Genomic DNA, 24,585 nt, shown 5'->3' on the forward strand with positions numbered 1-24,585 from the left:
AAAGTCAAGATTGAGAAGAAAATAATTTACTTATAAGAGATGTATTTTTAGTCTACAGGTACAATGACCACAGGGTATCTGCAGTGATGAAGGTCGCACCTAGTTTTGGCATAGTAACGCTGACACTGCCGTTCTCTGCCATTGTGAGGAATTATTACTTGACTTTTTTTTCATCTGTTTGCTATGTAGCGTATCAGATCAATCATCTCAGAAAAGAATGGCAGGCAACACCCCAACCTGCCGCAATCGGGTATCAAAGAAATTGACTGTAAGGAATTATAGTTCAGCGAGCTCTGGCACGAAGCTCTTGGGCGTGATGGTCGTGGTCTGAAAACGATGAAGATAGGGATGGGTGACTTTGTATATATCCCCCATTCCTGCACACCAAGTCTCATAACACCCTCTGGTTTCGAATTCTCGAAACCCTATTGAGTCAGTAAAAGTACAATCACCAGTGTCCAAGAAAAAAACCTTACCTTGTAATACCAGCAACAAAGGTGAAAGACCCATGCAACTGGGCATGCCATACCGAATGGCAAGATAAAGCGCAATCCGCGCCCTCCAAACCCTCTCTTCCCTTCCACTCCCTATCAAGAACCGCCTCCCCCCGCAGCCTCGATACCCCCTTCGGTCGTCGCCAGCGCCATGTGAGGCGGGGACAGGTGTAGGCCGGGGGCACAATTGGGAGCATTAGGAGAGGAAGAAGGAGAGGGACATGCGTCGGCTCAATCATGGTGATCGAGCGAGGCATCGGTACTGAAAACCTAGGAATGGGAGGGCCGGAATGAAAGATGGAAGTATTGATGAAAAAGAATAGATGAATGGAAGGATAGATGGAGAGGTGTGTATGGATATGGGTAAGTGTATGAGTAAGAATAAGTATAAGAATGTGAGTAGTGATAAAGAGTGATGTGTTGGTAAAGGGCATGGATTGAGGGAGGCGATCGCAGTTTATATACCTGGTGGAAGTGGGCTTATGTAAAAAACTTTGTTTGCGATACCACCACGGGGATGAATTACTTTTTTTTTCTGCGTCTTTTCACTCTTAGGCAGAAGCGGGATGAGGACTGCAGTTTCACTCCACCAAGACAGCAGCATCGTAAAGACGCTTTCTATGCAGAAGTGACACTGGAAGGGGCAAAGAGGTTGAAAGAAGATGGTATTGGATCTTTGGGATTTCAATAGCAATCATGTAGTAAGACCACACCATTCTACATGAATCCACACTCCCTCCCTCTGTACAACTCTACTCCTTAAAAATCGTCCTCAGAATCGCTCCATACGCCTCGGCAGCCTGCACCAACTCCTCCTGACTCAACATCTCATCCGGCGTATGCGCCACCTCAATCGTACCCGTGCCATACAAATACCTCTTCTCCACCTGCGGCAAATTCGGAATATCAGTCCCATAAAACACCGGCGCAACCTCCAAGCCCTCAATATCGGTATCTAGAATCTGCGCTCTTGTCGACAATGTAGAATATGTATATTCGAACGTGGCATTGACTTCTTTGGCGCTGTTGACGAGCGGAGCAAACAGCCCGGAAATCATGTCTTTGATAGTGTCGACGGCGTTGGCTTCGCTGCGCGCAACGCGGACTAGCACGCTTGCGTTAGCGTTGGGGGGCACGACGTTGCTTGCGACACCGCCGGCGATGAGGCCTGTGTTGAGGGTTGAGACACCCAGAAGGTCGCTCTTGGGGAGAGCGGGTTCCAGAGCCCTCAGTGCAGAGATGGCGTCGACAACGTAGTTGATGGCGCTTACACCGAGCCACGGGTATGCGGAGTGAGATGCCTTGCCGATGGCTTTGAGAGTGATGCCGAAACTGCCTTTGTGGCCGCTTGCGAGCTTGCCTTCGGTTGGTTCGCCGAAGATGCCGGCTCGGAAAGTGGTGTTGGATGCGTATTTTGCGAATGCTCTCATTCCCGCGCCGGAGTTTTCTTCGCTGACGACGAATAGCAGGCCCAGGCTGGTTGTTTCATTGCGGGATTGAAGGAATTTGTGGGATGCGATGATCATTGTTGCGACTGGTCCTTTTGCGTCGACGGTTCCTCGGCCAAAATGGTAGGTTGTGCCATTCCTCTCACGGCGCTCGAATGGGTAGAATGGCGGTACCTGTTTTTCAGTTAGTAGTTGTTTATGGTTTACATACTCAAATTCTGCGCGTACAGTATCAATATGACTAGTGACGAGAACCTCTGGCCATACTCCCTCGTCCTTCAATGCTTGAGGATAGGCGAAAACATTGTATGTGCCTGTTTCATTGACTGGCACTTTATCGACATAGTAGCCCAAGTCGGCTAGATACTTTGATACAAAATCCGCACATTCAATTTCGTTCCCAGAAATGGATGGAATGTTGACGAGCTCTTCATGGAGACTATAGAGTTTCTCAACTTCTTCTGTAGAGAGTGCGACTGCCGGATCGAGTCCAGTTGGGCTGGGAGAGCTGATAGCAGATGAGGTTACTGAGGCTTGAGGTGCTGCGCTAGCTAGCTGAAAGGCAAGTAATGCCAAGATTGATTTTATTAAAGCCATTATAGAGGTTGCCCTGATGAGTTCTAGCGATGACGAGAACCTGGGAAGAATTCTGTAGGGACTTCATTGGGTTTTATACTTGTGCATTACCCCATGTCGCACAAAACTATTCGGCACCTTGATGCGAGTAAGCTTTTCCTTTTTCAACAAAGAGACTTCGGTAGCTTGATCTATAGCGGGAGAATACGTGAGGCAGCAGCATCCCAACAGTTGGCATACGTCGTCCGGCATCGGGACTTGCAAAGATTGGGTGAATGTACGTTCATGCCAAGACTTGGTGCAGCTACAACATGCTTACTGGGGATTTGACTGGCATTTTGGGTATGATCAGCCATGTCAAGTCTCGGGCCAAGTAAACGGACCCCGGCTACTGTAGCTGTACAGATAGCCGGGAAGGCATGGGGACGTATTTACGTAATCCATCACTTTGTAAGTTGGATATAAAATGCTCAACTCTGCCTGTGTAGAGCATAGCCAAATGATGTCAAACAGCAGCAATGTTGCAAATGCGGGGTGGGAGCTGTTATCGGATCCAGGGTCGCAATAAGCGTGATCTTGGCAGCCATGGCAACATGGGAGGCGGCTTCGGTTCTCGTGTGTCCTGCCCGTTTGGGTGAGGTGAAGTGGGTGCTGGAGGAGTTGTAGAAGTACCGGATTTACGCACAGAGGAATACAGATAATTGGCCAAGGGAGCCAATGACTACGTACATGGCGATTAGCCGGCAACAAGCCTTTGCAGCTCCCGATGCCGCTGGTAGTGGTCTCATTGTCAGCAGTATGGCTTTCCCCCCACGTGGTCCAACGTGGGCTTTATTACACGGACAATTTCGCACAATGGAGAAGGCTGAGGTATTTGGTTGATCTCAAAAGAAACCCAAGAGATCTGCGGATGGTTGCATGCGGTAAGTCACTAGGAGACGTAGGATGTGTTGCGCTTTGGATGTGATTTGCCTCCAATGATTACTGCTCCAAACGTTGCAAGCTCGGACTCGAGAGCATGAGGATGGAGGTATCTCTCCAGAGCTTTATGACCGAAGATGATGTCATTGGTGTTGTTTCTTCTTTTCGGAGATATTGCATCGAAATGTTGGTGGCGGCGCTTCTCTGCAAAGTCGTTCCAAGAGTAGTAAAAGGTGCTGAACAAAGCCGCGTTGAAGAATACAGCCGCCTGTATACCTAGAGCCTCATGAGGATAGCAGTGGCAAAGTGTGATCACAATGCGGCCAGCAGGTGATGTTCAGACGCAAAGGACCGAAAGCGGATAGCGCGACGCCGCTGTTGGCCGGCGACTGACGTGCATCCCGTGGATCACCAGGCCGCTCAGACTGCTCCGCACCTCCGCCGCGTACCCGGGCTAAGCCTCAGCTTTCGCTACTCGTGCTTGTAGCCCTCTTTGTATCTCATCTCACATCCACAACCCTCGTTGCATTGATCTGAAGACTAGCCATCATGTTCGGCTTCATCGCCGATGGCTTGACGTACGTTGTACCCCGCCCCCCGCCTTTCAATGTTCAAGCAAACCCAGTCGGACACGGCTTATCGTGAATTTGCCCGCTCGAAGTGTGTAGCATGCGAGCCATTACTCAATACAGGCTCTTGAACTTATGACTTTCTTTCCAAAGACAACCAGCACACTGTGTGACTTCTTTCACTAACAACTCACCAGTGTCGTCACTACAGTCTTCTTTCCCATCTTCGCGTCATACAAAGCCCTCCACACATCCGACCCAGCCCTCCTCGCACCGTGGCTGATCTACTTTGTCGTTCTATCTGCCTGCACAGCCGTCGAGAACACATTCGACTTCATCCTGAGCTGGGTACCATTCTACTCATGGATCCGCTTCTTCGCACATCTATACCTAATCCTACCAGGTGCTCAGGGTGCAAGTTACATCTACCAAGAGCACTTGGAGCCGTTCCTATACCACCACGAAAAGGAGATTGATGACTTCATAACCCAGAGCCATGACCGTGCAAAATCGGCAGGTATGGCCTATATCGAGATGGGCATCGAGTGGGTCAGGGTCAATCTGCTAGGCTTCGCACCTCGCAAGCCAGAAGCGCCCCCGCCAGCGGGACAGACATATGCACAGAGCCTCATGAGCAGATTTCAGATGCCAGCGGCAAGGGGCAGTAATGACCTATATGGTCTCGTGAACCAGGCACTCAGCGGAGCGAGCGCACTGTATACCGCTGGCACTCCCGAAACAAGGGATGCCCAGGCCTCCGACCTGAGCCGCGGTGCAGCAAAGCTCGTGCCAGACTCGATCCGCAACAACGAAGACCGACTCAACTACGTAGCATCGCAACGCCAGCGCCTCGAAAGCCTCCTACAGGCGTTTGACCGCGAGCAAGAAAATATTCGCACCCAACAGAAGGGCGGAAATACACACTATGAATCCAGCAGGAGCAGCGGTAGTCTGTCCCGCAACAGGAGCGAAGCAGAGTTTGACAGAATCGAGCGTGACGAGCTGAGCTCTGGATCAGACCGCCCACCATACCCCATCACACCACCTGCCCTGGGCCGGAGGACAAGCAGTGGATGGATGCCATGGAACTGGCAGCGTCAGGAAGCATCTCAGGACGACCCTCTGGCATACGGACGAGACCCCGGCGAGCTGAGAAATAGATCAAGGGGATCTGGGTTTGATTTGGGAGATCGCTAGCAGTGGCCCCTAAGACGATCAAGATTTGCGGAATAAATACACATGATTTCTGGCGTTTTGATGGCAAAAAAGTTAGATGATGGTATTACAATTGAAAAACCTCACGACTGTATCAAAGAAGCCGTGTTATCTACTTCCCCTAGCCAAACCTTGATACATAGACATGAGTGGTATTGCTACAAACTGAGGTACAACATGCATATATCTCTAAGGGCAGAAAACGCTCAACGCCCTGCCCCATAAAATGCGTGATTCATGACTCTCTATAACTTGACCTCCTTGAACGGATACTTGGGGCTGTCATCTTTCCTCAGCACAATCTTGCGCTTCTTCTTAGTGGTCGTGTGCTCAACCCACACCTCCTTAGTCATCTTACTCGTAAACTCCCGAATAAAGCGTGGGTCCCAGAGTTCAGAAGCGATACCCAGGTCCTTGCAGCATCGCATCAGGGCGTTGGACTTGCAGCCCTCGGTCGCAGTGGGTATGCCATCAGGATCAAAATATTGTTGTTCGCCACGGGCAATGGATACAAGGCTGTTGAAAATTTAAATCGTCAGCATGACTGTTCTTTTGCGTTGGGAAGGGGGAAAATAAATATATATGTGCACACATACCGTCCTTGCACCACTAAACCGTACTCCCTCGTAACCAACTTCGAAGTCACTATGCTCTCGCCTCTCGGCGCGAGACCCCATCCACCAGGCCCAAACGCCTTGTTCAAAATACGTCTGTACTTGATCTCGGGAAGGTACAAAATGCCGTCTGGCTTGACCTCCACATCATCCTGCGTGACAGGTGCGAGCAGGGCTTCAGATTGCTCCGGCGTAAACGACACGCTGCCGAGGCCGTGGTACGAGCGCGTCCAGTCTATAGCGGGTACGCCTTCGAGCTCCGGGGGCGCATCGGAGAGGCCCTCGGTGAGCGAGCGCTTCGATTGAGCGGCCGCGGCGGCAGAATCTGCAGTGGCGTTGCGGGTCGTGGGGACCGGGGGTTCTTTTGCGGGGAATTGCGGTGTTACGGTTCGCTGGGGGGTTGCTGTTGTTGCCGAGGAAGCGGGTTTTGCGGCAGTGGTGGAGGAGGAGGTTGTGCTTGTTGTTGCTGCTCGTGGTGGGGTGGCAGTGTATGCGGCGTTGATGCGCGAGGAAGATAATGTGCGGGTTTGTGTCCTGTATGCCAATGGTGTTGTTCTCGAAGAGGAGACCTTGAACAAGGCTGATATACCTCTTTGTGTTGGTATCGCTGCCATTGTTTTTCGTTTCTTTTTTTTATTATTTTTTTGGGTGGGTTGGAATTGGGAGCGTTCAAGACAAGTCAGGGAACGTCGCTAACGCGAAGTCACGATCTGATGGGTGCACGGGCCTCTTTGTAAGGGCTGGGTGTGTGGTTAACAGGCTGACATCACCTTGTGCACTATCTCGTTATCCAACCCCATGAATTGAATTAATGTAGGACAAGCATGCTCATTATCGCTACTGCTAGCATGGAGTACAACACGGAGACTTGCTCAGCTTCCTCCTCCGAGACACTCGGACCTCACTTCTGGGCATTTGTCTGATTGGTGTGATATCCAATACTCTGCACTGACTGGCCGCGCAATTGGCACTGCCCATGTCCCTGAGGCCGCCATGAAACACATTCTATTGATTGGCCGCGGACCAGAACCGCGCCACTCCATGTTGTTGACAGATCGGCTAACGGAACCTTATATCTACCATTGGTAACCAATATAAAGAACGATTGCTCCAAGCTACAGGGCCCGCGTCCTATGCAGCAGGCTGCTGCCTACTCTCTCCCTTTGCCGCAATACGACCCCTTTGCCAACCTCACCAAGCTCCTTCGAGATGGTTTCTTTCCTGAGCCTCTTTGGCGCTTTGATAGCTTTGGTTAGCACCTCCTCAACTATAGCGACTTGCTCAAAGTTGTTATAGGGCTACCACGCTGACCCATGACAGGTTATCTTTCGCTTTGTTGCAGTAGGCGTGTATCGAATCTATTTCCACCCCCTCAGTAAATACCCGGGCCCCAAACTGTTGGCCGCGACACGTATTCCAGTCCACATTTCCGTTGCAAAGGGCTCTCGCGACAAGCTTTATCAAGATCTGCACCGTAAATATGGACCAATAGTCCGAATTGCTCATAATGAACTAAGTTTCATTGATGCGGGTGCGTGGAAAGATGTAAGTAAATGCTCGGTTCACTTTCTATGCGGTGTTGACTGACGGCTTTCCAGATTCACGGCCATGGTACAAAAGGAACAGCAGGCTCGTTGCCTTACAAAGACCCGATAAGATATGCGGAGAGTCTCAATGGGGCACCCAATCTCATTAATTCACCAGATGATGTTCATACTCGCCAAAGAAAGATCTTTAGTCCAGCCTTCTCGGATCGCGCTCTCAAACAGCAAGAACCCCTCTTCCTCAAGTACATCAACCAATTCGTAAGCGTAGTGAAAAAAGGCATACAAGAAAACCCAGAAACAAAATTCGATCTCGTCCGGCTCTTCAACTTTACCACCTTCGATGTTATGGGCGACTTGACGTTTGGCGAGCCCCTCCACATGCTCGACAACGCCGAATACGATCCATGGGTCAGTAACATCTTTGGGGCTCTCAAGGTCTCCAGTATCGTGGCCCTAACGCGGTTCTACCCATTGCTACGGAAATTCTTCGTCATGATCGCACCAGCCTCCCTCTCCAAGAAACGCCTAAACCATTACAACCACTCCACCACACGTGTCACGAAACGCCTCGAAAAAGGTCGCGATAGCCAAGGTGTTGATCTCTGGGACTTGGTACTGAGTCAGAAGGAAGGCAAGGGTCTAAGTCGACCAGAAATGGACTCAAACGCATCCGTCTTCATGATTGCAGGCACAGAAACTACAGCAACCCTCGTATCAGGCCTGACATACCTGCTCCTCTGCAACCCAGAATGCATGGCAAAACTGTCTCAAGAGATACGCAACGAATTCGAGAGCACAGACGATATGACCATGGAACGCCTCGCCGCTTTACCTTACTTCGCTGCTTGCGTCAAAGAAGCTTTTCGGATTTACCCGCCAGTTCCTCTCACTTTGCCTCGTCGCACACCGGCTGACGGAACTACTATCTGTGGCAACTTTGTGCCGCCTGATATTACTGTCGGCATTCCACAGCATGCCATGTACATGAGTGAGCGCAACTTTAAGCGCCCGACGGAATTTCTGCCCCAACGGTGGCTGGGTGACCCCGAGTTTGACAGCGATGAGAAGGCGTGTCTTCAGCCCTTTTCCATCGGATCGAGGGACTGCGTTGGGAAGAAGTAAGTCCTTTTTTTTCACCTTGGCTATATGCAAAAAAAATTGATAAAAGCAGACTGTGCTAACATGTGTGTGTGTGTGTGGCTGTAGTATGGCATACCATGAGATCCGACTCCTTGCTGCGAAAACTTACTATCACTTTGATATCGAGCTTTGTGATGAGAGCAAGAACTGGATTGATCAGCCGACGTTTATTTTGTGGGAGAAACCACCGCTTTTGTGCAAGATGAGGTCGGTGAGGTGAGATTGTGGAGTATGAACCAATTCGATGAGTCTTTTTCGCCTTCGGGATTGAGGGTATCATATGTTATCCAATCGCTTATATATATATGTATATTCATTTTTGACTTGTAGAGAGAATATGTAATTTCACGTCGAATATCATTTCATCTAAAAAGAAACCAGATAACCCCCCAAACCCCCCAACGCGTCTTCTTTTTCCCCCGTTCTTCTCTTCCATCAGCACCCAATTCTATTTCCTTACTACTACTTCTTCTTCTCCACAATCCCCACATCCTCCACCCTCAACAATCCCGACCCCATCCCCGCAACCGCCCACGTCCCATATTTCAAATTCGGATTCCACGCCAAAGCCGTAACTGCGGACTTTTCCTCAAAAATACTAATCGATCGCCCAATCTCCGGGTTGCCCTTCCGCTTCGACACCGCACTACTCGCGATACCCTGCTGCACCGCCTTGTAGCCCTCTGAGATGCGTACGAGGGGTTGGCGGAGGATGTCGTCTGGCACATTCGCTACACTAGCATTATCTTTTTCTCCTTTTTCCTCAGATATTTCTTCTCCGGGGGCGTTAATAGTAGTGACAGGTTTGACGGTTAATTTTGTGACTTCACTCCTCCACTCATGCACAAACCATTTCTGCTGCCACGGCACAACCTTGTAATTCGCAATGCGCATCACGGGGTTACTCGTCTGCACGTCGCCATCGGTACCACCGACCAGCACGCCCGGGTGCACGGGGCTCGTAGCCACGCGCGTGATGCTATTGTCCAGTCGCATGCTGTACAGGTTATGATAGTAGCGGCGGACGGGCGTGTGCCGTAGGATGTAGTGTTCGTCGGGCATGACGAAGGATTGAGTGTGCTCGTGCCAGGCTTGTGTGAGGCACAGGGTGCGCCCGCGGATGGAGGCCGTGGTGTCGGCGGTGGGGCTGCGTAGGTCGAAGAGGCGGGCAAAGCCGTCGGCGGTGCTGATGGAGAGGTAGTGCGGGTTTGAGGGCCAAGCGGAGGAGATGGTCAGGATGAAAGTGTCGGCTAGTTGGTGGTAGAACCAAGGGCGCGGATTGTGTGGTTGAGGGGTTTGGGAGAGGGTGCCCGGGCGGGTTAGGGTCCAGATGGCTACGGTGCCAGCGGCTGTGGCGACGGCGAGGGTGGTGCCTGAGAGCCATTGGAGACAGGAGGGGACGGTTTGGGGGATTGAGACTTCGAAGGCTGTGCAGGAGAAGTGGAGATAGGTGGTTTGGACTTGTCCGGCTTGACGCTTCGGGGTGCATAGGTTTAGTATACGAACTCGTCCGTCTGACCAGATGACCGCAAGCATGCCAATGTGAGTTTCTGTCTCAGTACTAGAGTCTGCTTTTGTATGTGTAGCAGCGACTGGACACCATCGTAGCTGTTTAGGAGCACCCCAGTTGGCGCAAATGACAAGTTCAAGTCTAGGCTCTTTTGAATTATCCAGTTCTCCGTCTTCAGTAGTTTCAAACGCCCAGATCTGGATGGAGGCTGGAAGTGGCTCCGTAGCACTGAAAGCAGGCGCTTTTGGTATTTCCATAGGCTTGGGCCGGGTTCCATCCAAGGGGTGCTGCTCAACCGCGACAGCAATATACTGCGTTCGACTGTCCTCCTTGGTAGCCCATTGAGCGTCTTGTATCCTGGATCCAAAATTGAACAGCCAGCCTCTTCTACTATCCTTGTCTGGAAAGGACTGCCCAACATGCATATAATTGCCTTTCCCAAGAGCGGTAACTTGGGGGCTATTGACAGGCCCAGTGAGCACATTCAGACTCTCTGGTCCATCATTCCCCATGTACTCCTTAGCCTCCTCCTCGGAGAACTCCTTGGTAGCCTGTACAGCTTCGAAAACGGCCTTCCCTGTGTGCCTATACCACTGCTTCAGGACCTCACTCTCTTTCTCCCTAGTACCTTCCTTTTCAAAGAAGCTTCGTCTTAAGCCCCCCAACTCAGTCTGACCAGAGTCAACACGCCCAGGCTTCTTGATCGGAAACGTCTCCTGAGAGCTCCAGTAGTCACGAGACGCCAACACGGGTCGAAGATGCTGGCCATCCGGCCCGAACAAGTTTTTCAATCGCGGCTCATGACCTCCAATCTTGTCGAAATCGGGTACGCCGCGTGTCCGCAGCTTGTTCTCAGCATCTACATTGCGCACTTTGATACCGCTGCCTTTGGAAAACGTAATAGGCGAGGGTACGTGCTCTGTAGATGGCTTGTTGCGTTGGACAAGCGGGGTGGTGGGCGGCTTGACGAGAGTAGCTTTTGGCCCGCGAGCACCGCGTTTGGGCGTTACGAGGCTATCGTCTGAGTCTTCCTCGTCTTCTTCTGCGTCGTCTTCTTCATCATTCTCCTCCTCTTCATCCTCAAAGTCATCTTCAACCTCTTCCTGGGCGTCCGGCATGAAGTCGTCTTCATCTTCATCATCATCCTGGAAGGCTGGCGATTGGTTACCAGATGCTGCAGATCCATCTTCTTCGTCGAGGAACGAATACTCGTCTGCAACGCGGTATGATTTGTGCTGTTTGCCTCGCGATTGTCGGGGTGATGAAAAATCTAGTTACCAGGTATTAGCATGGTCAAGTGATTTGCAAGTTGCGTGGGCAAGTGCAGGATGGGTTGAAATATATTTTATCTAGGCAGAAAAAAATTGAGCAAACATGTGCGCTTGCCAGCCTTCGCAACAACGTCCACGGGACCGATGTTGAGAAGGGTATTCACGAAAGCACTATAGATGCCAAAGGATCCTAGACGTACCTGCGGGCATGTTGAGTTACGTGCTGTGTGTCGACCGATTGGGTAAAGGAAGAATATACCGAACACCAGCAAAAACACTGCCCCACCTCTGACGATTGGCACAGACCCCACGACCCCGCACACACGCTCAAAATTCCGTTATCCTCTCAGCGATTCCGGTATGAGGAATGTCTTACAGCTTGAAGACGGCTTTTCATGTAATACCCCCAACTATGAGTATTAACCAAATGCGACTTTCATCATCAAAGAAATACCACGGTGGTATGGTCTAGTGGTATGACGTCGCGTTGTGGCTGGCGGACACTCAGTTGTCCCGATCCAGATCCGCGCCAGCCTGGGTTCGAGTACGTTCAACCTCACAAATTGGTGGTCCTGAGACATTTCTAACGTGTCTACAGTTCCCAGTACCGCCAAGTAGTTTGCGACACATCTTTTTTGCACTTTTTTTAGGTATGGAGACAGTACAGCTTCTTACTTTTGCTCATGGTTGGCGCATGGCGGGGTAGGTACGCAAATATCATTACTTACTTTTCAATTTAAGCCAACTAGAGGAATACCTACTATTTGACCGACTGTGATATGTAATTATTCTTTTAGTAAGCTAATCCGTCCTTTTGCTAGTCTTCCCTTCATAGTGTTTTTCATTTTGTTAGTTTTTGAACCAAGAGTAGATCGTTATCCAAATTCATATTCAATTGAGACAACTATCAAAAGATATGACACTCTCCGTAAAACCACATCATCTTTTCCTAGAATAGTTCTTTTAAAGACATTTAGCCGTCTTGAATCAAGTAATTATTATCTAATTCTCGTTCACGGGAAATGATCAGTTTCACTAATAAACCAGGCCAACTCCACACAAGGTCACATCAGCACAGCGAAATCTTCAAAAAATCCGTTTACGTATTGCATATGCATACGAGCCCTATAAAACCGGGTATCTAGAACACAGGGTAGAAAACAGAAAAAGAAATCCAAGTGATACTAATGCGTCCCCCTTCGTACGCCCACAGTCCGAAAGAAAGAATAACAGGTACGGACGTGCACTACTATCCGATGGGCAATAGTACAGTGATACACTAGTAATAAGAAAACAACCATCTTCAAAAAGAGAGAGAAGCCCGCAAACCCCCATGGGCATAATCCAGACTACCAAAAAAACACACTCTCTCTACCCTCTAATCCACATCCATACGATCCTCGTCCCTCGCCCTCGCTGGCCTCGGAGCAGTAACATGAATAGTGTCACTCTCCATCGTCTCATCATCATCCGGATCATCATCGCCGCGTTCAGACTCGATGCGCTTATCCACAGGAGCCATCTTTGCTGCTGCAGCAGCCAAGTGGGGGAAAAGAGGCTTATTTAGGGCAGCAATGGAGGCGGAACGACGTAAAGTATCGTTCTGAACTTCTTGATGGATTTCCTCGACTTCGTCTTCGTCGAGTTCGCTAAGCTCGCTTTCGTCATCAGCGTCGTCGTGGACGGAGGCGGGGGCGCTAGGGACAGGTTCGTCGTTGTTTACGCTCGGAGCGGCGGTAGCGGTTTCGCTTTGGTCGAAGGAGGGCTGAAGGTTTTCGGTAGATGTGTTCGGTTCAGCAGTGGGTTCCGCGGTCTTGTCTGGTGATGCTGCTGCTTGATCGGTGGCGGCAGAAAGAGCCTCGTTGGCAGGCGGGGGCGATCGAATTGGAATCGAGGTAGATTGAGCGGAGGCAGCAGCAGTCTTCTGGACGCATGCTTCAGCCCTTCTTGCGATTTCCCTACGACCGACTGCCTTGACTCTGGGCTTTGCTGTTTGTTCAGGTTGTGCCACCATTTGAGGCATCTGAGTGGGCATTTGGCCGGAATGATACATGCTGAAAGGTGACCCGGTGCTTCCTTCTGTTGAGCCATCAATCTGAACTTGCATCAACGATGAGATGGGTACAGCGCCTGTGGATGTTACGGAACCCCCAAAAGGTGCTGACCGAGGCTGAGCAAGCATAGCTTGTTGCTGTGCTTGTTGTTGCTGTTGCTGTTGCTGCTGCTGCTGTTGTTGTTGTTGCTGCTGTTGTTCTTGCTCCGATGGGAGGGGCGACAAAGTGGGACCAATCGATGTATACAACATCGCATAAGTATCTCCAATGAGATCGTCAATAAGAAGAGGCTTCATCATGCCGTTGTTGAGGCGTTTGAGTTCGATTGCGTCGCGGAGAACATCCAGTACAGGGTGTTGCGTAGCCGAGTTTTGACACCACGCCTCCAAACGAAGAGCAAGCGTGTTGAATTCATCGTGATTGACGGATTTAAAAGCCGAATCTTCCTGGCCTTCAGGTATATTGCCGATTCTTCGCAGCAACTTGAGGTAACGTGTGCATAGATCTTGCCACAGCTTCTGATGTTCGAAAAAGTCAGTCTGTTTCCGCCTTACACGCTTCGCGAGCGCTTCGAAGTTGGTCTTGTCCTCAGTCAAGTCCAGAAGTTCGATGAAAAACTTGGTGTAGCGAGTGGTGTATACAAAGTGCCTGCCAGGTCGCTCGTTCTCGGGTTTCCAGACCTGAACAGCCATGGTTTTAGTAAACATCTGCTGCATAAGTTCAAGCTTAGCATCCTGAGCCACAGACTGGTTCTTCTCGTTATCGTAGATTGTGTGCGCAACTCGTGATATGACACGATGGTGCCAGCTTGACTTGTCTGCTGCACGCAAGGACTTCAAGATAGCAAGAATGTATCTCTGCCAGTCATTTTCGCTTTCTGGAGCCTTGATGTTCTGGGCATATGATGTATTTGAGAGAATATCCACTCCCTTTTCATAGTCGATGGCACCACGCTGGAAAAGTTTATGGGTGACGGATACTAGTTTGTAGTGAGGCTCAAGAACTGGCTCACCGCTACGCCCTTTCTTTCCGGGTAGTGTCTCGATCGCACTAGTGAAGGCCTCAATGACAGACTCCCAACTTGGGCCATGTTGTGGAGCAGCGGCCGCGCCAATGGACATGGCATACCGCATGGCGCTGTCGTTGGTGGACCACATCTTCCATCCGCACTTTCCAAGCATGTAGTGATTCCACCATTTGTTCGGGTTGCCTTTAATTGCTCGTTTGTAAAGCGTGCTTGCAAATTTCCAGGCCGTGTAAGTCTGCAATGGAGCAAATGCGACCTCCTTGTATAGAGTTGCATTCGTCTGGAGATTGCAGAATCGCTTCTCAGTCTCTCGAATCTGGAACGCCTCCATTCTAAATGGCTCCCTGGAAGATGCATATATGCGGTTGCCAAACTCTGTGTACATCTGTGCAATTTTGGCCTGAGTATTTGGTCCTACATTGGGGTCGCGCACAGCACAGGCCACAGCCATAATGTAGCAGTTGATTGCAGCCCGTTGGAAGTTGACAACATCAACGCTGTTGCTGTTCATTTTATCCGCGTTCCATGAGACCGCCTCCTCAAGCTGGGTGTCATTGGCTTGCGCAAGGCGATACCACGTCTCCCAACGCTCAATGGAATGCTCTAGATCCTGCAAAAAGAATGCTTGAGCATAATTTAAGTCCTCCGTAGGTCCCTGGGTCATGCGCTTCTGCGACTTGAACTTGCTGAGCGCGATGTTGCCCATCATGTAAAACCAACCTTTAGAGGCAGCCACGGCATCTTCGGCAGGGACATGCTTGGTTGCAAGCGAGCCAATGCCTTTCAAGCATCCGAACAACTCGACAGGGTTGACAGGTGACTTGAAGTACGATGAAACTACCTTGCGGTTGAAAGTGATATCATCGTTCTGCTTGGGCCTACCTAGCGCGGCATGTATCTTTTCAATAGTTGCTTTGAGTTCTGTCTTAGGCAAATCTTTCAGGTCAACCTTTGCAACTTGTGACATGGCGAACGACAAGATGCTGAAGGCAGTCTTTTTGTCGAGGGCATCCGGTGTAGTCTGGAAATCCTGGCACTCCAAAGGTTCAATGAATAGCTTCAGACCGTAAAGATCGTGAAGAACCTGGCAAAGCTCAGTTGCATAACTGTGACCATCGATGACATCGTCAAGCCGAAGCAACTCGTCCTTCGCAAGCCTCAAAAACTGACGGTTTGACAGATGGCAAAAACCACGCACACCAGTAGCATGGTGCACATGACGAATGTATTCGAATAGATCCTCTGAAGGAGTAGGGAAGCTTTCGTGGTCTTGGGATAAGCCATCCTTGAGCAAATGGTACTGTAATATCCAGAGCCGTAGATGGATGTCGCCAAGTCGTGCCATCATATTGACAAATGCCTGGCTCGGATGGGATTCGACTCGAGGCGTAGGAATATGGTTGATGCGAATGTAGTCTCTGAGCATGTCTGCAGCCGACATAATGTGCAACAGTTTAGCAATTGCTGACATGGAAGATTGCACATGCTCGTAGTGAATACAGTCGAACGGCGTCCCATCGTCGCGTATTATCTGAAGGATTTTGACAACCATGTCATCAATGACTCGGTATCGGGTCGACAACTTGTGTTGACGATCAAGCGTTGGCAACTCCTGAAAAGCCGATGATCCGAGATCATCCACAAGCGCTTCGATACTTCGTAAGAAGCATGATATAACTTTGGAAGGGTAATCGATGGCTTCATAGGCTACACGTAACCTGTTCCAGAGGGACAGTCGTACATTTACGTTAGCAGAATCGAGAAACTTGCGCATTTCCAGAATTGGGGACGCATGGCCAAGCTGTTTATCTGTGGATGAGCCTTCGGTACTTCCAGTGGGCGAGCTATGTGCGTCAGGTGCGTCTTCATCAGAGCCAGCTGACTCAACCGACATGTTTGATTCCCTTGTGTTTTCAAATTCCAAGATTGGCTCCAGGCTTTCTATCACTGTCACTGGATCCTGCTCATCCTGGTCGAAAACCTTAAGGAAGAAGTCCTTCATGCTGATGCGGACGAGCTCTCGATCAATTGCAGCGGTTGATAGCTCGGGCATCACAGCGTTGTTCTGCAATTGAATCGTACGGTCGCCCAGATGCTCAAACATGGTCTTCAGCTGGGCCATAGCAGACAAGACATGCTCTGGTGCCACCTCATCGCTAACGCTCATTTGCGACACTGTAGCCCAAATATGACGAAGAGCCAGGTCGTCCAAATCCTGGCCTGGTAGACAGTCAGATCGTAATTGGATAACATCTCGTGCGAGGTGGGACCATCGCTGCAGCCGGTCGCTCTGGAGAATTCGCGTATTGATGTCTATCGTGCTGTGCGGGTGCTTGATAAGAGAATAGATGTCCAAATGCAGCTCAAACAAAGCCTCCACTATTTCAATCTGTGCGGCATCAAAGTTGGACAGTTGGTACTTTCGAGATTGGTGACTGGCATCCAGCATCTTGCGGTTGAGCTGTTCGATGCGTTCGAGCATGCGTTCGTAGATGAACTCATCAATGTGAACAATGATTTGGACGATGTTTCTCTTGAGATCATCTGCCCACCTGAAGTGTAGATAGCTTGATTGATCTGTGGCACGGGATCTGGAAGGTAGACAGAACCCGGGAGAAAACAAGCTCTCAATCCAAGCGAATGCAATCTCTTGGGTTGTGAGCCAATTGTTGTTTACATTTCGCGCAAATGAGTTCAACCCCTCGCTACCCAAGACTGGCCTGGTGCAGGCTTGACTTGAACTCGATTTAGAGAAACCCAAGAATGCGTTCAACCCGTGTTCCCTAGTTACTCCTAGCAGATCGAAAGAATCAGAACTCAGGATTATCTGTGCAGTCTTCATGTGTCCACTTCGAAGCGCAGTGTAAACATCGCAAGCTGCCTTGTCAATAGGATCTGTAATGCTAGGACCAGACGCTTCCGGAAGCGCGGTGACGAGACTACGCAATTCAGCAGGGTCCTTGATGCCCTCGACACCAAGGCGTGAATATATGTCCTTGACGATCTCGTACAGACATTGATCCGCATGCGTGTAGGGCTCCAACTGAGCATCAAGCTGCTTGTTGGTTTCTTGTGCAGCACTTCCAGGAGCTGGTTCGGTGATTGTGTCTCGTCCGCGAATTCGCTTGCTGCGTGATCGGCCTCCTTCGGCAGTTTCTGGTAGTCCAGCAGAGTCCGTAGACCGCTTGCGGGACGGAGCTGGTGCGACCTCTAGTGGTACAGTTGAGGTGGCCTCCTCACTCTTGACATCAGCCTCGGTACTTTGTTCTTCCATAATGGTATCATCGCCATCCTTTTCGGCTGCAGCTGCAGCAGTAGGCCCTTCAATCTTCGATGGTGATGTAGACTCTGGTGCGGCCGATATGGTATTCCGTGCAAGCTCGGTAGGTTCCGATTCGGGCACAGGCTCGATTCGATCTGGGGTACCGCTATCAGGGGGAATACTGAACACTATGTTTGACCCTGAAGGAACACTGGATGCCACTCCCTGTTGCTCTGCCTGAAACTGCCGGAGGATGATCTCGCCTATGCCTGCCCAATCCCACTTTGTCGGGCTCAGTGTCACAGTCTCTGGCGCAGCCTTGATATTGTGAAGGTTTTCAGCAAGGGCAACGTCAGCAGGAAGAGGTGCAAATGGAAATGGATTCAGCCTCTTCCTCAACATCTCTGATAGTTTCTTCCGCTTCATCAGTGACAAGGGTGCCTGTCGCAGAGAAACGTTATCTTCTAGTCGCTCAACAAGTTCACGCAGCTGTTGACCAGCGAATCCTTCTTCCAATCCTGGCAGTCGTAATAGACTCTCCCACTGTTCATCATTTCCATCAAGCACTGCTTCCAGACAATAGCGCGTGAGGCGCTTACTACCCAGCATGGCGGCGACTGAAGCAGCTCGGAGCCACAGGTCAAGATCGGTATCCTCCTTGTCCAGCGCTTCGGCAAAGTAGTTGAGAGCGCCGCGGATTTCGCTCCAAGCTTCCACCTGAGGTGCTGGGCCGTTCGTTGTAATCCAATGCTGCATAGACTCCAGCAAGAATTGGCCATGGTTCTTATACGATAAATGGAGGATCTGCTGGAGAGTATTCGGGGCGCTATCGGCGGCGCCAGTAGACTGGACGGGACCTGCATCATAGTCATCCTCCAAGATGGTGTCGAAGACCAGGTCTTCGCCAAAGACTTCATGCCGTTGGAATTCCGAGAGCGATTCGGCGTACTTGAAAATATCGGAGTCGAATAGAGCCTTGTATGCTGCAGCTGTCTTTTCAAAAGATGCAGGGCCTTCAGAATGGAGTTTCAAGGCAGTCTGATAGAGTTTCAAGGCTTCTTCGATCTGGATTTCCTGGGTGTCGTCGACTTCCTCTTCGGCGGTTTCCTCGGGGATTTCGACATTGTAGGGATGCCACACTGAGGCTTTCGACTGCGCCGTGTCAGAGAGGATGAAGGAAAATAGTGGGCGCCGCGGCTGCAGGGGCCTGAATACGCAGGTATTTGACTTACCATGATGTGTGCTGTGGTTGATTAGACAATGACGGGGAGAGCCTCAGGGCGACACAGGAACTCTGTACAGCATCTGCAATGGGGACAAAAGGTAGTAGGCAACCATGAAGAGCACTGCTGCTGGGTATACAATTTATTGGCAGTATGACAGAGTCCGAATTCGACTTTGTGCAGTCTCGCAGCGTCTGGGTGACGTGACGCGACGCGACTGTGAACGATGGGTGGCAGGGATGAGGAGTCTTGGCAACGGGGCACCTCCGCGATGCAGCTTCCGTGCCTGCCTTGATGCCGACCAAGGACACGGAATTCTTGACACGCAACGCCCGGGAGCCCCAAGCGCATACGAACGAAGCCCCTCGCCTGGCATCCACCCCGCCGTTCTCCTCCCATCACCGCTCCCCTGCCACACCGCTTTGTGCGGCGCCAATTGAGCCATGGTGACATCGCCAGCTGTTCCTGAGTATGCCGCCCATGCCACTTCGACTACTAGTTGTCCCGACACATTGCTGCCTCTGCCTCTGCTTCTGCTTCTACATGCGCCACTCTCATTCGCATACGAATTTTCTGTCGCAGAGAACCTCTGTCTATGTGGCCTGTCTGACGATCCCCCAGAATCTACGAAGACGAGCTACACTCAGCCATCGAAGCGCGCTCGGAATCTCTACAGACGCTCCGAGAATTGGGCCCGCCAGACCTGGTCCACCTTATAAAACAGCCCATTAAGTCTGCGACAAAACAGGTCCGTAGCACCTTCGATCGTGCATACTTACGAGCCATGGCCTTTGACATGTGATTAGATTGGTGTCTACCATCATGTCACCGGCATAGACGCTTCTTCGTCCGCTAGCCTAGCGGCTTACATCAACACGCTTACATATTCTGCGCATGACAAGCAAAACAAAGTGGTCTCGGGCTTGTATTGGTAGGCTGGCTCCAAGTCCTGGCGCAGTCATTGGCTGACCAAGGCAGCTGCTACAATGCCTTTTCGCGGCTCGATATGCGCGTTCAAGTCTATATCCCAGGAACAGTCGAAAGCTACTGCATTGACGAGCGCGGCGACAAACGAGTAGCCACCGATGAACTCTGGCTAGAAACCTATCTCTGCAGCGTCTTGCGCGCATACTCGTACGCCGATGATGGTTCAGGCGATACTATCAAGAAGATTGTTGGTGTACGGAGATTCAACCCAATCACAAGCACAGAGAGCGAGCACAGGTTTCTGGATGCTGCAGAGCGTCTGTTCTTCAATGGTGGGCCGCATACTGGATATGAAAGAAATTTGGCTAACACCATCAAGGCTGGCAACTCGGATCCGACCCTGAGATTCAAGTCCCCAATCTCGTCTCAAACCATTTGACGACAGGTCTGCTCAACTACATTCACACGACCGGCAGATACACCTCGGGCATCAATCTCTTTGAAAAACTGCGCACTCGCGATCCAGAGATCTCATCGCTCCTCGCCCGCGTCTACATTGAAGCAGATGAGGAGGTCAAAGCTGTACAATTGTTGCACGGTGCTATCCAAGAGTTGCCTATGGACTACTCATTACTGGACTGCCAAGCAGAGTTCTGCAACAAGAAGGGCCGTGGTGATCTCGCACTGGAAATCGCAAAGAGGAGTGTCGTCTCCGCGCCTAGTGAGTTTGGTACATGGGCGCGCTTGGCGGAGATATATGTCAGCCTCGAGCAGTGGGATCTTGCGCTGCTGACACTCAACTCATGTCCAATGTTCACGTATCAGGACAAGGATGCTCCGCGGATGCCAGAGCCTCAGAGGGTCTTTCTGCCCATCATGCCCGAAGCGATGTGCGACGAGATAGAAGATTCCAATGTCGACGACATGGAGCTCGTACATCCAACCCTGCGAAAACTACACGCAGCCGGATTCAAGGGTACCTTCCTGAAAGCATACATCCTGCTCACAGAAATCACAAAGAAGATTGGCTGGGATCAACTCCTAAAGATAAGAAGTCAAGTTTTTGTAATGGAAGAGGAATACCGTCACGAGAAGACTGTACAGCAACCGCACTCTCGCAGTGCAAGCACAACAGCTCTCCGGGCTCCGTCTCCTAATTCGCAGGCCCAACAAGCCAACGGTAGCGAGCATGGCGATGTCCAGGAACGTCCATCCACAGATGCAAGCAATGCCCAGAATGGCGAAGGCTCGGCTGCTGGTACAGAAACTGAACTGGAAAAGCCCGGCCATACAGTTGCCTCTGAAGTTGTAAAGGCTGGCAGTGAAGACCCTCATCTTCATGACAATCAGAACGGCAACCCTTCCCAACCAAACTATACGCATTTCCAGAATAAGCGTTTGTGTGAACGCTGGCTTGACAACCTCTTCATGGTACTATACGAAGACTTGCGCGTATACACAATATGGCGCACAGAAATGGCGCAGTACCGCCAGCAGCAGTTGCTGTACAAGAAGAGTAGCGAAGAGTGGGAGATCCTGGGTGAGTTGGCGGAGAGATTGCATCACACTGAGGAGGCTGTAGAAGCATATGAGAACTGTCTGCAAATCAAGTTCTCCCCCAAGGCAATGAAGGGCGTACTCAAACTGGGCGAGGAGAGAAAGCAAGTCAGGGATGTCACGGCTGCACTGATTCGCCTCATCACCTGGCAGTACCGCTGGTACTCTGAGGCACGTTTCTTTCCTCTGAGCACTCAATATTCTAATTACTAACACGCTCGACAGTTCTCGCCGGCTCTCCTCTACACCATCCGCAAACTTATCGAGGAGGAAGGTGCCGTCAAGATCCGCAGCATTGTCCAGGGAACCTCACTACCCCAGCACGTCCTCGACCTTACCCACCAATACGCTGCATTATGTGCTGCGTTTAGGAGCAGTGGTAGCGACGGCTAGAAACCTTCGCCTCTCCCCATCTACGGGTATACGAATAATAGTCTACAGTCATTCTGAAGCAGGGGCGAAAATAGGACTAGAAAAAGGAATGTCACATTGGTAGTGTGTTAGGGTTTCTTGCATGGAAAGCGTCGGTGTTGGAGATGGAAACATTACACCCGTATGTCGCATACATTTTAGTTCACTGTAGATTTACCAGATTCCTGATCGATTGATTTGGGTGTTGGCATTTCACTTGTCCCTACTGCTTCACGGCATATATGTGTATGTGTATGTGTCGTGTTACTTCCTCACTCCATGGGCTTTTCTTTGCTTTCCGTGTTCTTGCAACCAATGTATTCATTTTTATCGTCACAAGCCGCGGGATCGTATCAGGCAGCCGTTGCGCGCCATGTCACGTAACCTCGTCCTTGAGGAGTAGATAGCAGACAGTAGAAGACCCCATGAAAAAGCCCAGGATGAACACCGCTCCATGCTCGCTCCCATACACCCCTTGCCCTCTCTTTCTCCTCCTCCTCGCGCCAGTAAGCCAGAAGAAAAAAACCGCTTAACGGTAAGACTTCTGGTACCTGGCGCGGGCACCTGGACCACCGAACTTCTTGGGCTCGCACCGCCTGTTGTCGGCAACGAGCAGTGTGCGGTCGTACTGGATGAGGGCCTGCTTGAGCTGGTTCTTGGAGTGCTCGTCGACGTACTTCTGGTAGTAGGCGATGATGGATTTGGCAATGGCTTGGCGGATGGCGTAGACTTGCGAGGTGTGACCACCACCAGAGACGCGGACGCGGATGTCGACATCGGCTACCAGCAACAGTTAGCTTCCATTTTGTTCCTCGCATATGTTTCGCGTCTGGTTGCTTCTTTGCAGCAGTCGTTATAGGTGTGTGCGTACCGAACTTGTCAACGCCCAGGATCAGGATGGGCTCGTAGACCTTGAATCGCAGAACCTCGGGCTGGATGAGGGAAAGAGGCTTTCCGTTAACCTTGACGAGACCCTTTCCGGCCTATATTTTCATCGTAAGTATATTGTTCGTAATTTTTGCGCATTCGATCGGTAGGCAGTGCGTATGTACCTTGCAGTGGGCGACAGCTGTTCGTGATCATGTTAGCCATTGTGCGACTTCTTTCAAGGAAAACACGCTCCGTGGTGTGGAGGAGCATCGTCGTACCAGTCGCAGTCTTCTTCTTGCCGAAGCATTGCACACTCTGGGAGGCCATGTTGGGCGACTGTGGGATGTGCGTGCGGTTAGTATTGGGTGGGCGTCGTCGGTTTTGCGGTCGTCGTGGAGTTTGAAGTTCGTCTACGCCGGCAGCGAATATTCAGTGGGCGTCCGTGCGCGCCCCGATCCCTGTAAGCGACTAGCGTTCTCAGTGGCTAGCGTGCCATTGAAGCCTTGTGCGCATTCCACTCAAGACTTTCCTTACCACGGTGCGTGACTTGAGAGGTTCTGGAAACAGTATCTGATGGGGCTTATGCCGTTGCAGCAATGAATCTGGTCATTTTCATCTTCGATTGATAATCACACTAGCTGATCTTACATCCTACCTCGCAGTCTTACAATATGCTTTACCAGATGTATGCGTTTGGCAGCAATGGGGAGGGGCAACTCGGGCTACCTGCTGCGGAAATTATTGAAGTGCCGACCAAAGTTTCTTGTACACTGCCTCTCGCAGATATTTCTGCAGTTCGAGGAGGTGACAATCATACTCTATTCCTGTGCAAGGATGGAGTCGTTTATGGAGTTGGCGACAATCACAAGGGTCAATTAGGCACTTTGGGAAACGAACCTCGAATCCCAGTCTTCATAAAAGGGTATGAAAATGCATCTTTAATTGCGGCTACTTGCGAATCTTCTGCATACATCACGAGAAGCAGTTCTGGGGAGAGCTACATCCACACGGAGGGTACCGGCCAATGGGGCGAACTTGGTCGTGAAGAGCAAGTCGGTCCCAAAACGTCAACTCGCATCACCACACCGCTTCCTGGTGCAATTGTCGACTTTGCTGCAGGAGTTTGGCACTATGTAGTCATTCTCGACGATGGCTCGGTTTACGGCTGGGGGAAAGCTCGTCTAGGTCAACTTGGCGATAGTCTTACTGGCAAAGTTACAACTCCGACCAAAATTAATGACATACCGTTCAAGCCAACCAAAGTCGTCTGCGGCAAGGACTTCACCTACCTTGTTGGGGAGCCATCTTCTGGAAAACACGTTCTACTCGGCAAAGACAAATTCAATATCATTTCAAATATGCCAGAACACATCAAGCACTGGAAAGATATCGGCGCTACATGGCATGCCATCTTTGTCTTATTCAATGATGGGACGCTCACCGCATGGGGGAAAGAGAATATGTGGAAATTGCTACCACCAAATTTACCACTTCTGGATAAGATTGCTGTGGGCTCGGATCATGTGGTTGCGGTAACAAGAGATGGTAAATTGATATCTTGGGGGTGGGGGAAACACGGGAACTGTGGTAATTTGAAGAATCTCAAGCAGGAGATTAAGAACGATATGATTAGTGGTTTTTGGAACGAGATTGAGGTTTCTGGTGAGATAGAGACTATTGGGACTGGGTTTTGCACTAGCTTTGTCATTACGAAATGAAGTAAATAGGAAATCTAACACGACGACCGTTCATGCTTCGTAGTCATGCCCTGTTGTGTCGCGTCCATTCACTTCATGCACATCGTTAGTTAGGAGATGCCGTGTAGCCCACGATACAGCGATTTGTTTTGCTATCCTAAAAAAGCGAACGTATCAAGGAAACTTACATCGCGAAACCCAACTACTAACAAAGATAACTCCCTCATATTTTTTAAACCCAACGCCAAACCA

At 50.5% G+C, this 24,585-nt stretch overlaps 9 protein-coding genes across 9 annotated transcripts; 4 read left to right on the top strand and 5 right to left on the bottom strand.

The window, feature by feature from the left end:
• Positions 1–1,246: 1,246 nt before the first annotated feature.
• COCMIDRAFT_90843 (uncharacterized protein) lies at positions 1,247–2,539 on the bottom strand (the record flags this gene model as incomplete). The annotated part of the gene is made up of 2 exons (XM_007688165.1): positions 1,247–2,116; positions 2,171–2,539. The coding sequence occupies 2 exons, from the start codon at positions 2,537–2,539 to the stop codon at positions 1,247–1,249; spliced, it is 1,239 nt and encodes a 412-aa protein (XP_007686355.1).
• A 1,449-nt stretch (positions 2,540–3,988) lies between these two features.
• COCMIDRAFT_3857 (uncharacterized protein) lies at positions 3,989–5,205 on the top strand (the record flags this gene model as incomplete). Its single annotated transcript, XM_007688108.1, has 2 exons — positions 3,989–4,017; positions 4,206–5,205. 2 exons carry the CDS (start codon positions 3,989–3,991, stop codon positions 5,203–5,205), a joined length of 1,029 nt encoding a protein of 342 aa, XP_007686298.1.
• A 263-nt stretch (positions 5,206–5,468) lies between these two features.
• COCMIDRAFT_90897 (uncharacterized protein) lies at positions 5,469–6,451 on the bottom strand (the record flags this gene model as incomplete). Its single annotated transcript, XM_007688166.1, has 2 exons — positions 5,469–5,739; positions 5,820–6,451. The coding sequence occupies 2 exons, from the start codon at positions 6,449–6,451 to the stop codon at positions 5,469–5,471; spliced, it is 903 nt and encodes a 300-aa protein (XP_007686356.1).
• Positions 6,452–7,046: 595 nt separating this feature from the next.
• On the top strand, positions 7,047–8,744 carry COCMIDRAFT_35299 (uncharacterized protein; the record flags this gene model as incomplete). The annotated part of the gene is made up of 4 exons (XM_007688135.1): positions 7,047–7,088; positions 7,158–7,382; positions 7,436–8,502; positions 8,591–8,744. The coding sequence occupies 4 exons, from the start codon at positions 7,047–7,049 to the stop codon at positions 8,742–8,744; spliced, it is 1,488 nt and encodes a 495-aa protein (XP_007686325.1).
• A 242-nt stretch (positions 8,745–8,986) lies between these two features.
• Positions 8,987–11,515, bottom strand: COCMIDRAFT_24917 (uncharacterized protein; the record flags this gene model as incomplete). The annotated part of the gene is made up of 2 exons (XM_007688116.1): positions 8,987–11,304; positions 11,506–11,515. The coding sequence occupies 2 exons, from the start codon at positions 11,513–11,515 to the stop codon at positions 8,987–8,989; spliced, it is 2,328 nt and encodes a 775-aa protein (XP_007686306.1).
• Positions 11,516–12,683: 1,168 nt separating this feature from the next.
• On the bottom strand, positions 12,684–18,883 carry COCMIDRAFT_24918 (uncharacterized protein; the record flags this gene model as incomplete). The annotated part of the gene is made up of 2 exons (XM_007688117.1): positions 12,684–18,800; positions 18,881–18,883. 2 exons carry the CDS (start codon positions 18,881–18,883, stop codon positions 12,684–12,686), a joined length of 6,120 nt encoding a protein of 2,039 aa, XP_007686307.1.
• Positions 18,884–19,314: 431 nt separating this feature from the next.
• Positions 19,315–21,748, top strand: COCMIDRAFT_35301 (uncharacterized protein; the record flags this gene model as incomplete). The annotated part of the gene is made up of 6 exons (XM_007688136.1): positions 19,315–19,340; positions 19,493–19,619; positions 19,678–19,802; positions 19,850–20,130; positions 20,178–21,526; positions 21,581–21,748. The coding sequence occupies 6 exons, from the start codon at positions 19,315–19,317 to the stop codon at positions 21,746–21,748; spliced, it is 2,076 nt and encodes a 691-aa protein (XP_007686326.1).
• Positions 21,749–22,295: 547 nt separating this feature from the next.
• COCMIDRAFT_35302 (uncharacterized protein) lies at positions 22,296–22,963 on the bottom strand (the record flags this gene model as incomplete). Its single annotated transcript, XM_007688137.1, has 4 exons — positions 22,296–22,546; positions 22,638–22,749; positions 22,819–22,835; positions 22,915–22,963. 4 exons carry the CDS (start codon positions 22,961–22,963, stop codon positions 22,296–22,298), a joined length of 429 nt encoding a protein of 142 aa, XP_007686327.1.
• A 344-nt stretch (positions 22,964–23,307) lies between these two features.
• Positions 23,308–24,354, top strand: COCMIDRAFT_24921 (uncharacterized protein; the record flags this gene model as incomplete). Its single annotated transcript, XM_007688118.1, has 1 exon — positions 23,308–24,354. The coding sequence occupies one exon, from the start codon at positions 23,308–23,310 to the stop codon at positions 24,352–24,354; it is 1,047 nt and encodes a 348-aa protein (XP_007686308.1).
• Between the last annotated feature and the right edge of the window lie 231 nt (positions 24,355–24,585).

This window comes from Bipolaris oryzae (assembly GCF_000523455.1).
Source record: "Bipolaris oryzae ATCC 44560 unplaced genomic scaffold scaffold_38, whole genome shotgun sequence".
NCBI lineage: Eukaryota > Fungi > Ascomycota > Dothideomycetes > Pleosporales > Pleosporaceae > Bipolaris > Bipolaris oryzae.